Raw genomic sequence first — 16532 nt, forward strand, 5'->3', positions numbered from 1 at the left:
CTAGTTAAAAACAGTGATACAAACTACAAAAGGCATTCAGTGAGTCAAATGTATACATTTTAACAGGAAGGCTATTTTGAGCCCTAGTTAACAGGGTAACACAAATTTGGGTCCCCTAACGCATTCCTTTAATCCAGGATGGCCACTGATGGATTACAATGGTTAGGGGAAGAAAGCTGCCTGCGAGGACAGTACTGCGCGGAGAAGCGGGCATGGCGCAGACCTGGGTGGTTCCAAGAACCTCCTTCCAGGGTCGCAGGTGCCGGCGTAGGCTGCCTCAGCTGCGTCAGTGGGATCCTCAGCGGCCGCTGCGCCCACAAGCGTCGTTTCTGCGGCCTAAATCTCAGGGTGTCCCCACTCATTGGAAACCATAGGTTTCCTCCGGGTTCTAGGAAGGTCCAAGCGCCTCGAGCTGCGCAGGCGCAATCATAGTCCAGAGCGGGCGGGGCGGGGCGGGGCGTCCCGTTGGCCCCACCCACGTCACGCTGCCCCTCCCGCGCCTGCGCCTCCGGGCGGCCGCGCATCCTCGGCCCTCTCCCGCGCGCTCTGCTACCTCTGCCGCGTTCTGCTCCTCTGCGCTCGGCTCTGTTCCGCTCCGCTGAGCTCCGTCGGCTGTGCTCCATCTGCACCACTCGGTTCCCAGGCGCGAGCCGCCATGAGGCTGCGGGGCCGCGGGCCGCGGGCCGCCCCCTCCTCCAGCTCAGGGGCAGGCGACGCGCGGAGGCTAGCGCCCCCGGGGCGGAACCCCTTCGTGCACGAACTGCGGCTGAGCGCCCTGCAGAAGGCCCAGGTGGGTTCTCCGCAGCGCTGCTGTACTCTGCCCAGGATGCGCCCGGGATGCGGTGGGGAGGGGCTGGGCGCCGCCCGGTCCTTGGAGAGCCGCGCCCCTCCCCTGCAGCACCCTTCCAGCCCGCGCCAGGGTCCCGGTTCCCGCCGCCTGCGCGCAAGCTGACTTACACCCTCTTTGGTTTCGGCGCGGGACCTTGCACTCCATCCCTTGGGCCCCACAACCTCATCCCGGCCTGGCGCGGGTTCCCGCCAGCAGGAGGCCTGGTGGTGGGCGGGGTGGGGGTGTCCCTCGTATCTAGCAGCCCCTTTCGAGAGCCTCCGCTCAGCTAGGAGGCCGACTGTGTTTTGGTGGCCTAGTGCCGGAACCTGGATGGTCATCTGGAGCAGCAGCGGACGTGTGAACCCCCTGGCATAACCCGGCGGGAGGATTTCCACATCCATGTTTGCAGATTGTTTCCTGTGTTGAGTACACTATTTCGGCTGTTAGCGACGCTCCCTGGGGTGATTGTGCTCTGAATCAACTTTATACAACCTAGTTCCCACGTGAGAGGAAACCGGTGTGCTGCGGTTTATTGGTGGGAACCTGGATCCAGGCACAGTTACCATCTGTTCCTGTGGCTCTCACTGTGAGACCTGGCACGCGGAACCTCTCCTACTCTGGGACCAGGTCTGTGGTGCTGTGGTCACTGTGGGGGCCTTTCTTTGAGTATTGGGTAGAGTTCACGGTTTCAGACTTCCGTGGCCTGTGGTTTATGGGCAGAGTAGTATTTCTAGCTATGAAGAACCAACTCTGAGAGGAGGTGGTGTTTTTAGATGTGTAATTTATCAGACGTAGTATTAAGGTGAAGTTTGTGAAGTCCGTTGAAGTTGTCACTTTCCCAGGCACCGGCTTCTTCTCAAAGCCTCTAAATGGGGTTGGCTATCGTCTGTGGGAACATGATGGTCGACATTTGAACACGGAGAGGGGTAAGGAAAAATTGCTTCATATCGGGCCCCAGGTCTTATCCCCTTCCCTGCTTGTATCTGGAGCCAGACAGATAGGAGACAAGGCAGCTGCCTGTGGAACTCTGCCTGGAGCCTCTGCTGCTTTCCCTACTGCCTGGGGTTGTGACCAGCAGGAAGGCTTAGGGAGCAGTCATCCCTGAGTCTAATTATCCCTCTGTTTCATGCCACAACCTCCTACCCTACAACTCTCTTCACAGTCTTCCTTCTTCCTCCTGGATCTGCTGCTTGAAAACCTTCCAGAGATAATCCTCCAAGGGAGCCCTGACACCTTCTTGTGGATTTTGGGGCTCCTCCCTGGCCAAGTCCATGCTGGTTCACCCTACTCCATTCCAGCCTGGTTACCCTGCTGCCACCTTAAACAACCCATCCCTAGTAATTCTTTCCACTCCTAGCCTTCTTAGCCTCCCTCTACCCTGTCTTGGTAGGTTCCCACCACCATCCTAATCTGGTCTGCCTCACTGTCGTGTTGCCTCCACCTCATACTTTATGTTCCTCTCCCCCTCCCGTCTCTACTCAGTGTGCATGAAGCTTCTTCCTCTCAGAAAGCTAGCTCCCCACTCTTTATGCATCAATCCTTGCCACAACCTTAACCCACTTAGTCTGATGATTCTAGAGCCAGGTCTTTGTTGCCCAAAACATGTGCCCTTGAGGTCCTGCCCAGAACTTTGGTATGTGCAACTGCTTGGGTGTCTGTAGCCTGTTGGTAAATGTCCTCAGAATTCCCTGTTACACATCCCCTGAGCTGTGCTTTGCAGAGTCTTTGCCTTTATGGAAGACTTTATTGAAAAGTTTTCTGTCAAGCAAAAGAATTCTGCTTCCCCTTAAGGAGGAGGTCCCTTTAAAAAGTCTGAAGCTCAGAAACTTCCTACTCCAAGTGGTTCTAAACTGCCCTGGGAGGGGTTACTGTGTAGCTTTGGATTAAGGACACACAGGCCACCTCAGCCCCCAGCAGCCCATCTGTCACTTAACTACAGATTTAGCAAGCAGCTTAAGCATTTAGTGGACAGAAAATAACAGGCTAAGATCTGCACACTGGGGTCTGAAGTACTTGCCGCTTTCTGTCGCAGCAAGTATACAGATGAAGGGCAGGTTTCAGAAGGTCTTGTGCTGTCAGCTAAAGTTCTTCACAGTTTGTTATTTTTGAAGCCATGAAGCGGTTTTCTGTCACAGGGTTTTTGGGGTAACTCCCCATGGACTCTGGTACAACCATTTCCCGTCCCAGCTCTGATGGGTTTTCCCGGTTTTGAAATTTAACTAGATCTGAGTTTACTTCCTGGACAGCAGAGTCACTTTCTACTGGAGCCAGTCCTAGTTTAGTGCAGGTTCAGAGGCAGCTGCAGCCCCACCAACCAAGTCCATTCCAGAGAAGGTGATGGTGAGGTCAGGTATCTGACAAGTTCTGCCCTAACTTCGGATCCCTGAGTGGAATTTGCCTAAACACTGGAAGTCTCTTCTGGCAGGCTTTTCTTCTGGTGTCTGAGTTAAGGCAAAGCACAGCTGGACTGTCACTGTGGCCTGGCTCCAATAGGAATGGTGATGCCAGAGCAAAGTCCTGACAGCACACATCCTGCCACTCCTGCAGATGGCTGGCGTTTTGTATTTAGTCTCCAGGCCCCAGGCATATGGGTACAGGGAGGTGCCACCCACTGGACACTGCACGAAACTTAATGAGGGGCACTCATATTTAAAAGATCTTGTTGCACCCCACCATGCTGTGTGGAGGTGCAGGTGTTCTACAGGCTTATGGACAACAAACACGGGGAGAGTGCTGGACAGGGAAGATTTATAGGAGGAGAGGAGAGGAGAGAAACTAGCGTAGCTGGCTTGGCTGCACAGTGCTTAGCCCTTCCAAGAATGGCTGGAGCTGATGTTAGGTTTGGGATGCATACTATCTGCAACATTGCATCTGTTGCTGCCTGTGTGCCTCTAGAAGACCCAAAGTTGTTTCCCTGTGTCTGGCATTCGGTCGCTGTGAGCTACAGCCCCTAGACTCTAAGGCCTAGAGGCAGGTGGAAGGCCAGCCTGAGTTCCTGCGTCACGGATGAAGACTGAAGTGTCCCTGTCTCACAATAGTGTGGTACCTTAGTGAAGACGTCTGCCTGCCCTTACAGGGAGCCTTCATCTGTAGTCTTTCTAATGTTCTAGAAGGTGGTAACTAAAGAGTGGGAAGGCATAGTCCAGGGAAAGACCTAACTTTCACTTTTATTGCGTTTTAGAATTTGGACTTTTAGCAGCATGAGTGTTTTATTTGTATGTAGGTACTTTACATGTAAATGTACACTTTTGTTTCTTAGCCGACTGGAAAGCACGAATCTGTGCAGTAGTTAAGGCATGAAGCCTGTTTTAACCCAGTGTTATTAGACGAACTCATTTGAATGTCCTTGTGCAAATGTTGGTTTATAAGGGACAGCAGATATCTTTGCTGTTGTCCTCGCTGATTTGGTGCTTGCGTGTGTGTGTGTGTGTGTGTGTGTGTGTGTGTGTGTGTGTGTGTGTGTGTGTGTGTGGTGTGCACACATACACGAGGCCAGAGGTTGACATTCGAATGTTTTTATCAGCCTTCACTTTACGTTTTGAGATACGGTCCCTTACTGGAGTTTATTCACCACTTCACATGACCGATTGGCTAGAGATTTTCTTTTCCGTCTCCCCAGCACTGGGGTTACAGACACTCACTGCCACCACAGGCTTTTATGTGGGTGCTGGGATTGAATACAGATCTTCATGCTTATGTAGCAAGCACATTACCAGTTGGGCCATCTGCCCAACCCCAGTCCTGTTTTTTGTTTTACTTTTTAACTCTGTGCTTCACTTCTGCAGCCCCTTAGTGTTAGCAGTGAGTGGCAGCTGGCTTTTGTCCTGCTGTTGACTGTGCTCTGCACTTTTCTGCACACACACACACACAGAGCCTGGTCCCCAACTAAGGCCTAGGTAGAGCGTCACCTTCCACAGCACAGATGGGAGCTGACACTGGAGAGCTTCCTCTCACCATGACCCTGGTCACAGTTCCCAGCAGAGTCCAGCAGAGCACACACCTTTGAAGGTATAAATATAATTCTGGCCTTTTGCCTGGGGCTGGTCTCAAGAGAGTGATGTCAAGACCTACCCTCTGCACAGTGTCCAGGACCTGGTTCCTTGCTGGATTCAGCTGGTGTCACAGCTTCCTCTGCAGTTGCTTGGATGCTAGTGTGCCAGGAGGAGCCACTGGCTGGTTTCTTACCTTGTGTTCTTTTTCAGCTGTAACTCCAGCCCTTTCCTATGTAAGCCTTTTTCTTTTTCTTTCTTTTTTTTTTCTTCCATAGAAGTAGCAGTGACCTATACCTAACCTATGAAATGCGCTTAAGAGTATTGAATTTTAAGGGAAGCTGTGGTTCCTGGGGACCCTAGGTCAGCCACCAGTAGGCCTGTGCCAGTTTCATGAAGTCAGGCACTATAGGCGATCTCCATAGGGTGGTGCACATGGCAGCTGGGAACTTGCAGTATGGTTATGGAGCTTCAGGCTGTTTGCATGCTGCTCCTGGAGGCAGCTCTCCTGTACATATCCCCTTGTGGCAACCTCAGTCTTTATTGTCACCATTGATACACTATATTTTTTTGTGTGTGTGCAATTGAATTACCTATTTCTCAACTTTTTTTCTTTTTTTCACTTTTCATGTGTGCATTCATGTTTACTTGTGTCGGGTGTGAGCATGTGGGGGCTCATGCATATGAGGACCCAAGGATGATCTTGGGAATCATTTTCAATGGCTCTTCCATCTCGTTCAATGAAGCAGGGTTTCTTAATCACACCCGGATCTCAGCAATTATATGGTCAGTTTGGCAAGTGAGCTTGCTTTGACGATCCCATCTCTGCTTTACGAGGCTACAGTTAAAGGTGAGCTGCTACACTCCACTGGGGATTTTCTTGGATTCAGGGAATCCCAAACTCTGTTCCTCACACTTGAGTGGCAAGCAGCTTCATCAGTGAGCCATCTCCCTAGCCAGTATTTCTTGTTTTTAAACAATGGCAACTGTGTGCCTTAAATGGTGGCCGTCTGGACCCAGCTGCAGACCCCAGGCTTGGAGCCCACCTGCTGGCCTTATCAGGCACCTGTGTGTTCGCTGCTTCCATTTCCCCCAAAATAGCAGAGTACCCACCTACTCCCCTGCAATGTTTGAGAGGATTCCCCGAACTTCCTTCCCCGGGCCTATGGTGAGGCAAATCTTTCATCAACTTCTGTCTCTCGAAGCCGCATTCCAGCTTGCCTGAGCCAAGGATCCAGGATGACCTACCTAACACAGGCCCGATCCATAGTCTAGTTTCATTGGACATAACCTAGGGAAAGTGCAGTCAGACCAGATGACCAGGGCTGCAGTTGCTCAACGCTCAGTCCTTGTGTGTCTACTGCAGTATGTTAGAGTATCCTTACCACTCCTGGCTGGAATTCCTGATGTCTCTCTTGTTCCTCAAGCCTGTAGTCTAGATGTGGAAATGAGTCCAGAGGGAAGTGCCCAGTGTTGGGGAGGCGGGTGTTCATGGGCTCCAATAATAGGGTGCTTTATTGTATCACCATGGCAATTTTCTAGTGAGTTAAACCTAACTCGTGTGTTCCTGGGCTTTTTCCATGTGGAAGCCCTTCAGCATGCTGCATGGGCCATGGGTAGAGGTACTAGCCGTGGTTTTACCTGGGACATGCCACTGGGGTGGGCCATTTATGTTGGGGACAGCTCCTTCCCTGAATCAACGCGTTACTGTTCAGTTGTGTTGGCTGTACAGTCAGAAGAATGACTTATTTTCCCTAAGAAATTATTTGTCATCTACAGGCTTTTTAAAAACACAGTTTTTTAACTACCCAAGTAGACATCGAGCTGGACTGACCTAAAGTCTGAGAGGGCAAGGACTGGCTCCTGGCCATGCGGTGGAGAGGAGAGCTTGTGCTGGCCTGTGCAGAGATCAATGCCTGTGGGCTTGTGTCAGATAGCAAGTGCTACACTTTCAGAGTCGCTGAGGGTCTTTTTGCCGCTTAGTTATCCTGTAAGGGGACAATTGCTATGGACAGATCAAACTCCAGGGCCACCTGTCCAACAGGACGTCTGTCACCTACAGGAAGGAGTCCTTGGTTACTTTGCCAAATGTCCTGCCACTTGTTCTTTGACTTTCTCATATGACCTCAGAAGTTCCCCAAAGCCCAGCCCGCTCCCAAACTGACTTCATCCTCCCCTTCTCTTCATAGACCTCTTCATTCTGGCCAGCAGCCTGAGACTGTATAACTCCACTAGTCAGTGAGTGGGAACCTTCCCTCTAGAGGCGTGGGTTTATCCAAGTCAACTCCCATCCTTCAGAGGGAGTCCCTGTGGTGGTTTGAATAGGAATGACTCCTATAGACTCATGTATTTGAATGTCTGAGCCACAGGAAGTGGCACTGTTAGGAGATGCGGCTGCAGCTGGAGTGGCCTGCCACCCAAGGGCTCTGCCGAAAGTCCTGAAGGTTTACATTTGGGGGCTGTATGCACTGTCTTCAAATAATGAGACTCAAAAACAGAAGCTGGTCCTAAATCCCTCTCCAGAGCTGCAGGGACTCAGTGGCGGTTGACCTACCTTAGGGAGCATCAGAGGCAGGACTTCCCACCGCGGAGGTGGGCTTTGAGGTCTTAGATGCTCAAGCTATGCCCAGTGTGATACACAGTCTCCCTCTGTTGCCTGTGGATCAAGATGTAGAGCTCTCAGCTCCTTCTCCAATACCATGTCTGCCTGCATGCTGCCATGCTTCTTGCCGTGACAATAATGGACTAAACCAACTTCTGAAACTGTAAGCCAGCCCCAATTAAATGTTTTCCTTTATAAGAGTTTCCGTGGTCATGGTGTCTCTTCACAGCAATAGAAGCCCAGAGACAGTCCCAGTACACCTCCTTCCCTCACCAGCTAAAACAAATAAGATGTCCATATGGTATTTGTGGTCTTTTCCATCAGGGAGCTCAGAGTGTGCTAGGGGGAGGGGTGCCCAACCAAAGAGGTTGTATAAGCCACAGAGCATGTAAGCCGCCTCCTTTCCAAATAACCTTCCTGCTGAACAGTGAAAGCAGCTGGAATTCTCTGGGGCTTGAATCTCATGACTCCATTGCTCAGCACAAACATTGGGTCTTTGAGACAGCTATAGATTGGGGTGGGTCTTTCTCCTGGCCTCAGCTGAGTCCTGGTTCCCCAAGGAAGATGGGACCAGAGTTGAGTCCCTATACAGCTCTCAGTCCTGTCTGTCCCACTGCATGGTAGACCTGTTAGGAGAGATGTTGGGAGATGTTGGGCCCCAGCCCCCACAGGGTCTCTGTGAGTTGATAACCACAGGTGCATCCTGTTTTCTAGTCCTGGATTACAGCCCAGGCCTTACCCCGCTTGCATCAAAAATACGAGCTCTTACACCCGGGGTTTTGCCACTGTGCTGTAAGCCTGCATATAAGGCTGTTCCCTGCCTGGAATAAAGGCAGATATACACACACTCTCATATCACTAGTGCCTGGATGGCTCAGTTTTTAATTAAATCTCCAGGATTTTGCCTGATACTTAGTCATGGTGCAGACCCCACAAGTGGAGGTTCCATTAGACTTAGTTGTGGTGCAGACGCCACAGGACCTCTACTGTTAATGCTCGTGCAGGGGTCCCCTCCCCTGTGTTGTCTGATATTCATGGGTTCCAGCCCCCATGACCACTGACCTAGAGAACACATTGCTGCAGACTTACCCCTGTATCTCAATATTAGAGTTAGAATGTGAACATAGTGCTTAGGTTGAGGAGAGCATGGTTTATCCTGCGCCCTATCTGGCTGGTATCCCTATGTCCTGGACACTTCCAGGAAAGACTTGATGAAGGAACAGCATGCTGATATGTAGGCACTTCTCTGCCAACTGACACTTGAAGTACCTCTTCTTCTTGGAGCCCCCACCCTCAGCGAACAGGGGCAGGGTTAGGATCGGTGGGAGCCAGTAGAAGCAGATTGCTTAACTTAGGCTCTCTCTGGTCTCCCGAGACTGGAGTGTTCACCTATAAGAAGCTGGAGCCTCCTCCAGAGTCACAGGCCCCGGGAAGCTGTTGGCAGGGCTCCCATCTCAGTTCCACCTGTTCCTGGTAGCCTTGGGCTGTTTATACTCGTGGTGCTGAGATGAGTGCCTGGAAAACTCCCTTTTGAAGGACTGTAATTATGGGGAGTCCTGCCCCCCAGTGCTCCCTAAAGTAGGTCACCTGCCACTGATTCCCTGCAGCTCTGGAGAGGGATTTAGAACCAGTTTCTGGTTTTGAGTCTCATTCTTAGAAGACAGTGCATACAGCCCCCAAATGTAAGTCTTCAGGAGTTTCTGTTTCGACAGAGCCCAGGCAGGCCACCCTGACAGGATCCCAGCTGCAGTCTGTGACATTGCAGTGCTACAAGATCTACAAGACTGTTAGAGCAGAGCTAGGGGGATCAGAGGGACACAGCCACCCCCTGCCACCACCATCTCACACACAAGGAGAGGACTTATGTTGATAATTGTGTGTGTAGTAGGGAGAGTGGGAAAAGCAGCCCTGGGAGACCTCTGAGGCCAGAGGAGAGGTTCCCACCATGCCTGCCAGGTTGTTCCTGAGTCAGAATAAACATTGACCTGGGTACCCATGTGTGCTGTTCAGCCTGGACCTTCCCACCAAAGAGCTCTGTCCTTTCTGCCCTGATGGGGGAATGTCCTTCCCTTGGTTGATGAATAAAACACTGTTTGGACAATAGAGGCAGGGAGATAGATGTGACTAGGAGAAGGGGAGAATTCTGGGAAAGGTAGGCAGAGAGAGAGACCGCAAGAGATGCCATGTAGAGACTGGGAAGATAGGATTTGCTAGGCATTCTCTGGTAAGATAAGGCCATGTAGAAATACATAGATTAGTAGTTATGGGATAATAGTGAAGAGAGCTACCCAGTAAGAAGCTCTAGCCATCGGCCAAAAGTTTTGTAATTAATATAGTGTCTGTGTGCTTGTTTGGGGCTGAGAAGGTTTGGCGGGACCTGGAGGGACAAGAGAAACTCCACCAACACTGTCTCTTGTGTGGGACACTGTCTTCTGCCCATTTTCTCCAGTCCTTCTGTCCTGTAGTCACTGTAGTCCTGTAGTCACTGCAGAGGCCTCTTAGAGCATGTGCTCCCTATATACCCTCAGCCTCGTGCCACACCCTCCAGCACATGCCCAGCAGTGCAGACAGGATCTTGGTTTATGCAGTTCTCAGTTGCATCAAGTAGACTTAGACATCACAGGTGTTGAGATGCGTCTGCTGAGTGACAAGATGACTTTTCTATTATATGCCTCTCTGTTTAGTCACATCACCCATGTATTAGTACAGGGATCTGCCTGCAATGGGGTTCTGTGCCAGATAGCATGTGGGGCAGAGGCTGGTTAAGTGGCTAGTCCACAGGCTCCTGGCTGGGAGAAGACATTACAGTAGGGCCAGAGGGAGGGTGTCTAGGAGTCTGTATCTACAAGCCACAGAGCTGATGAAAGCTGGGCCTTTCTAAGGGCTGCGCATGTTCTTCACCTTGAGCACAGGGCTATAGGGCTCTCGGAGCCCAGAGGCCTATGTGATGAGGCTAAAGAGTAGAGATAGAAAGGTCTTGACTAGCTAAGGCCTATCCAGAACCCTCTCTTGGCATTGTCTATTTTACCCTCTGGCCTCAGGGGAATCCTCCCCTAACCCCCTGCCATAAGGGAGGGTAACAGCTTCCAGTGTGGTAATCTCTAAATCTTAGAGTGAGGTGGCCACAGCCTGGGTGTGCTTAGGGTGTTACTTCTAAACTTATCCTGAACTCACATATTCTCTGGCCCTTCAGTGTCTCTAACTGAGCATGTTCTTCAGGGTTCCCAGGCCTGCAGTTTACCCCCCCACCCCCGCCCCTGTCCCCACCCTATGTGTCAGTGCCTTGCTTCTTTTCTGCCAAAGGCTGCTCTGTGTGATGGTGTAGCTTTTCCTCTGACTGCACAGATGTTAGGGCCAGGTCTTGGCACTCCATGGCTGAGATAGACAGCTACACAGCCAGCCTACATTGCTGTGTATGGGGTTTGCACGGGGTGCAGGTTACCCAGCACCCCACCTATCACATAAGGAGACATAACCATGTGGTGTCAGGACCTGTGCTGTGGGACTTGCTGAACTAGAGGGATGGACAGGTACCCAGTGGGCACAAGTCCCAGCACCTGCCTATAGAGGCACAGCTGTTAGCAGGGAATAGCCAAGTGGTAGTACTACATACGAAATGGCCTGTGGAGACCTGAGCGGGTAACCAGCGTGACCTCCCAGGTCCTTATTTGTTAAGTCAGGGGTTTCCAGAGCCCTCTCGGGGCCTGGGGTTTTCTTGCTCATAGGGTATCTCCAGCGAGAGAGATGTGTTCCCAACCTGTGTCATCGTTTGCAAAGACATCAACCATATGTGGTTGTGATGGGGAAAAACAGGACTGTACCTGAGACAAGGGAGCTATCCCTCTCAAATCCACATGTGCAGTGTGCCCTTCTGTGGTCTTACTTAGCCTGCAGCCTTCCGTGGTCACACACCAGTTTCACCAGGATCTAGGGCAAATGCCAGGGTGTTCTGGTACTACCCCAAGGATGCTCTCCCCAACAGTGCCATCTCTATCAATGAGGAACTGTACACAGGCCTGAATTGGAGGTGGGGGGGATCCAGCTGACAAAACAGCTTCTGGGATCTTCCCACCAGACCCACAAAGGTTGCTGAGAGCTGTCTGCCCCAGGTTAGTAGTAAGCACTCCTCATTTCCACACTGTGCGCTGAGACTGATCAAAGTGGCTGTGAGGACTATATAGCAATGGTGTGTGGCAGGGACAGCCCTCTAGGAAAATCACTCCTAATTGCCCATGTGGTTCTTAAGGTGAGTCTGTGAGTTTTGAGTGTTTCCCCCAAAGACAGGCTCACATCTGCACCAAGAAAGGCTGAGACTTCACTAGACAGCCCTTGGGTGGACCTGGCGTAGACCTGGGGAGTTGGGACTGAAGGTTTGGAAGGAAAAATAGCTCTGTCTTAGAAAAGCTATATTTAATTTTAGATTTGAGTGGGAGAACTAAGAAGCTCTTATAAATAGCCATAGGCACAGCCTCTCTGAGGAGAGTTCTGGTGGAGACGTGGCCGCTCGCTGTGCATGAACATCTGAATACTTCGGCCCGATATACAGTTGGGATCTAAGGCCATCATGACAGGGGCACTAACATGTCAGCGAGGAATGAACACAGTGTACATATGGGCAAAAGATGTAGACAAGTGGGCGAGTCACAGAGGACACACAGCATCCAGCAGATAGTACTGCACTGTTGAAGCTGTTGTTCATCTGCCTCCTGCACCCTGTGTCAGGCCTCATCTTGAGCCTCTGGGGTGTGCAGGATACTGAGCAGTGGGCAGGTGCTGTGGGATTGGTCAGACAAACCTGTTTGATAGAGCTGTTTGTGAAAAGATAAAACTGCCTGCAGCAGCGGAAGACGTGTTCTTGTCCCCTTCTACTCTCTGTGTGGCCACGAGCCTCGGTTCTGAGTGTGGCTGTTGAAAGCTCCCTGCCTCAGAGCCGTGTTCAGTCGGAACAGAGTCACCCTGGACCTCATTAAAGTATCAAGGCTACATAAGGCATGGGGTGCCTGTTGGCTAGTCTCCTTATTTGCTTCTGTATGGTCTGGATCTAGTTGAAGTCACCTGGGGCTCTGGGTGGCCTTGTGGGGCTGTGGGCTTCAGCAAATGTGCCTTGGGGTTCCAGCTGAGGGATATGTGTGGGATTCATAGTGCTTTTTAAAGCCTGCATGTACTCTAAAAGGAAAGTGTAAGTTAAACTGCGTGCGTCTTTCTTGTGTGGTTTGGGGCAGTGGCTCTCTTGTAGGTAGGTTTCAATGGTTGTACTGCTCCACATATTGGTTGTTAGTTCCTGGTTTGGGGTGTTGGCTCACAGTTGACCCCAGGGCTAATTTTCCCAGGTGTCTCAGTGCCCTGGAGGCATCCCTGTAGTTTTTACCTCTCATCTCTAAGCCATTTGGGAAGTTCATTGCTATATCTTCAGAGTCTCATTGACTATCAGCCTACCAAGATATCTTTTTGGAACACACAGGGACCATATCATCTGCCTTCCCTTTTAAACTCAAGCAAGTCCTTTTAGGAATGACGTTGCTTACATCAGGGCTCTGGTTAGGCTCCTGCTTCTGACTCCTGTCACTTGGTACTTAATGTTTCCCCCGTTACTTCTCATCCTGAGGTCATACAGACCAGGGACATGTGACATTTGCAGCCTTATTTCTACCCCCTCCTTGGCCACCTTAGCCATCACAAACCCAAGAGCCAGAGGTCCATCTTGGGCTGCATTCTGAATCTGTTTTTATAGGTAAAATCAGAAGGAACTGGTAAGAGAGAAAGACAACTGTGGCTGTGTGTCCCTCAGGTAGGACCTGTGGGGCAGGACAGCTATACCCTAGAGAGAGGAAGCTGGAAGGAGTGCACACTCAGCCACCATGCTGGTGACCATGAGTGTCAGGAGGTCTGGGGTGATGTCATTGCGGTGGTACTGTCCCTGTGTCAGAGCCAGCATGTGTCGGAGATATATGCATCCTGAGAAGGCCCTGATATCCGTTGTATCCCCAAGAGGTTTCTCCTATTGCTCACGGAACCTTGGCCTTGGGCTCTGATGATCTGTCACCTTGTTCCACCCCCTGGCCAGTTTCCCCTCAATTTTCCCCCCTATGGTTTGAAGTACAACACTGCCTCCCTGGTAAGATTTTCTTAGGATTCCGTGGGCGGGCAGGCTGGTCCTGTGGTGTAAGGACACATCTCTGTTTCCCACTCAGGGTGGCCTACCGGAGTTTCTCATTCCCTCTGGGGTGGTTAAGGGTTTGGGGCAGTTCTTTGTGTGTTCCACTCAGGCTGCTCTCCGTGTCCCCTGCAGCCCTTCATGTTGTATACCAGTCCATCCAATCCCTGAGCAAATCTCCTAGCTCCTTCCCTGACTTTCTGGATGAGGAAGTGACATGTAGACCTGCCGGCTTCTGATCCATCACCTCAGGAGCTTGTAGCAGGTCTCTGGCACCAGGTGCTCCGGTGGTTGAGTGTGAGGGTTAGATCCCTGTTGGTTAATTTTACAGTTCTACGTGCCCTGACTTGGGCTGAGTATACGTGGATGTTGGCTTATTGCTGTGGTTGGTTCCTTGATGTGGTCCCAGCTAAGTTGCTGGCTGTGTTATAGAACCCCCATCTGTGTCCTCCAGACTGCTACACCTGTCAGGGACTCCTCCAGGTGGCCATCTCTGTGACCGATAGCTATGTTTGCCCCAAATGCTGACATCATCCAGGCAGATGCAGAACCATCTGTTTGTTTCACCGTCCCTATGCTGGTTGCCTCGGATCTGTCCTTGGTGCTTTGTGTAACTCCAAGCTCCACCCTCAGCTGTCCCACAGAGAACCTAGGCTCACCTGTCCCCCAGTGGTGCCCCTGGGGTGGCATCCAGCCCTGCTGCCACCAGCAACAATAAAGTTGGCAGCCTCAGACTGTCTCCATGATCGATGGAGGAGCACATTTCCCCCAGGGTACAGAATTTACCCATATTCCCACTGAGCATACAAGGCCCGCACCACCTTCTGCATGGACCCGTGTAGCATAAAGTACCGGGTGCTCACTTGTCCTAGAATCTTCCAGGCTTTGCTTCACGGGTCACAGAAGTTGCCCTGTCAGGTGGATGGTAGCCCCTTAGAACTGGCACATCCCTGGTAGGCGGAAAGAGACCCTCAAGTCTGGAAATGGCCAAAGCTCTGGGACTTTGGAGAGTGAATGTGTGGAAGGGGCTTTGCCCAAAGACTGGACAATGAGGCAGAGAGAATGACCACCACCAGAGTGCAGGGACACCCTCTGCCAGTAGCTCTGGGTCATTGTGGTACCTGCCTAGGGCAGGGACAGAATGGGACCTTGGCCATCAACCTGGATTGGCCCATATCTAAGTCCCGGACAAAGCTGAGAGTCTTTAAGCAGCCTTCCAGGAAGTGTCTGACTGTGACCCTTGGTTGATTTTTCTAAGGAGCCAGAATGAGAACTCCCAAGGGGTCCCTCAGAATCTAATTTAGACTGTGTCCTGTGGTGCTGTGATGGACTGTGTGTGTACCAATGCCTATCCATCTAGACTGTGTTTCTCTTAATTGGTTGGTTTGTTATTATCAACCTTCAGAGGGCAATTGAAGTTAACACAGCCCCGAGCCAGTGTAATTCCTTACTGAACTGTGCTGCAATTACTCACTTCTGGCTCATGGGCAAGATAACCACATAGTTTGCTTGGCCTGGCACCTTTGAGAGTGATGTTGAGTCTTCACTCTCCACAGTGGGACTTAGGAAGGTGGGGCTGTGGATCCCAGCATCTGTGGGCTCCACCTTCTGTGTCCATGGGATTTTCATGGTGTTGCAGCCTGGAGTCCAGCTCAGTTGTCACCTGTCAGCATAGCTGAGTCCTTTACTCTCACATCTCTCTCCTCTTTCATCTGTCCCGTAGCCTGTCTGTCCCTTCATTCATACTCGTGACCAGCTCTTCCCTGGCCAGATCCTGTTTCCAATCTGCCACATGCTACCTCACTTCTGTAGTGGACAGACATTTCTGCATGTAGTTTTGGTAACATTTTGTAAAAGCTCTGCTGGACTTTCCATACACGCTGCATGGCATCCAGCATGGCACTGGGCCTCATGGGTGTGGATAGTGGAATCCTGTCTCACTCCCAGAATTTCACTAGCACACACTGCTCATGATGTAGACAGAGCTCTCGATTTCGTAAGCTACAGCAAGAAAAGGTGTCTTGCGGCTTTGGTAGAGAGGCAGGCCCTGCCTTGGCGGTGGCCGCCCACACCTGGAAGGCAAGGTGTCTGGAAAGTTGTCGGACGCTCTGTTGCTCTTCAGGCTAGCCTGCTTTTCTAAGAATGCTTCTTGTGACTGCCTAGAGCTTCTCCTTCCCACACTCCACACAGTCACCACTAGATTCAGCTACTCTGGTGTCATAGTCTCCTGGTTAGCTGTTTCCTTTGCTGGGGCTTAGAAACCTTGGCCTCTCCTATAGCTGTGGTCCCCTGGTCTGTTCAGACCACTTTGCCACTGATGAAGTAGGGACCAGTGGCTAGGCTGAGTCTGCATGAAGATGGTAGCCTGTGGAGAAGTCAGAAGACATGAGCAGAGGGTACAGTAGTAGGTTCTAGAAAGTTCTAGAAGGACTGTGGCAGGCCTCATCTGTTATGAGCATTCTTTTCTGCCAGCTGGGTACCACAGCCACATCAGCCCCAAATGAACACTCAGATGCTGTATTAATTATAAATCTGTTGGTCAATGACTAGGGCTTCTTATTGGCTAGTTTTGTCTTATTAACCCATTTCTATCAGTCTGTGCATTGCCACAAAGCTGTGGCTTACCCGGTAATGCCCCACATGGTGTTACTCCTCCAGCAACATAATGAGAGTCTGTCTGGCCACACTTCCCAGAATTCACCTCATCTCTTAGACCTGCCTGTCTTGCTGCCCTATTGGGCACTAGCCACACAGTGTTTTATTCATCTACCAATAAGAGAACATCTATACAGTAGGACTCCCCCCCCCCCCGTCACCCATCAGTCCTGCCTTGCTTACCTGGGGGAGGGTTCCCTGCTCCCTGGGATACAGACAAAAGCAAGAAATCCAGCACTGGGTGAAGATAGAGGCAGAGTACAGAGGAAGCTAATCCCGACACTTGAGGCCTCTCGACCCTCC

The 16532-nt window shown here is 51.2% G+C and overlaps 1 protein-coding gene across 1 annotated transcript in view; it reads left to right on the forward strand.

The window, feature by feature from the left end:
- Positions 1-501: 501 nt before the first annotated feature.
- Positions 502-16532, forward strand: part of LOC103161085 (lysophosphatidylcholine acyltransferase 1) — a 50595-nt gene continuing 34564 nt past the window's right edge. Inside the window, exon 1 of the mRNA XM_027400131.2 lies at positions 502-790. Within this exon, the coding sequence (XP_027255932.1) occupies positions 656-790 (135 nt within the window). The 5' untranslated portion in view covers positions 502-655. The remainder of the gene's footprint in view (positions 791-16532) is intronic.

Source organism: Cricetulus griseus, chromosome 2, assembly GCF_003668045.3.
Source record: "Cricetulus griseus strain 17A/GY chromosome 2, alternate assembly CriGri-PICRH-1.0, whole genome shotgun sequence".
In the NCBI taxonomy this organism is placed as follows: Eukaryota; Metazoa; Chordata; class Mammalia; order Rodentia; family Cricetidae; genus Cricetulus; species Cricetulus griseus.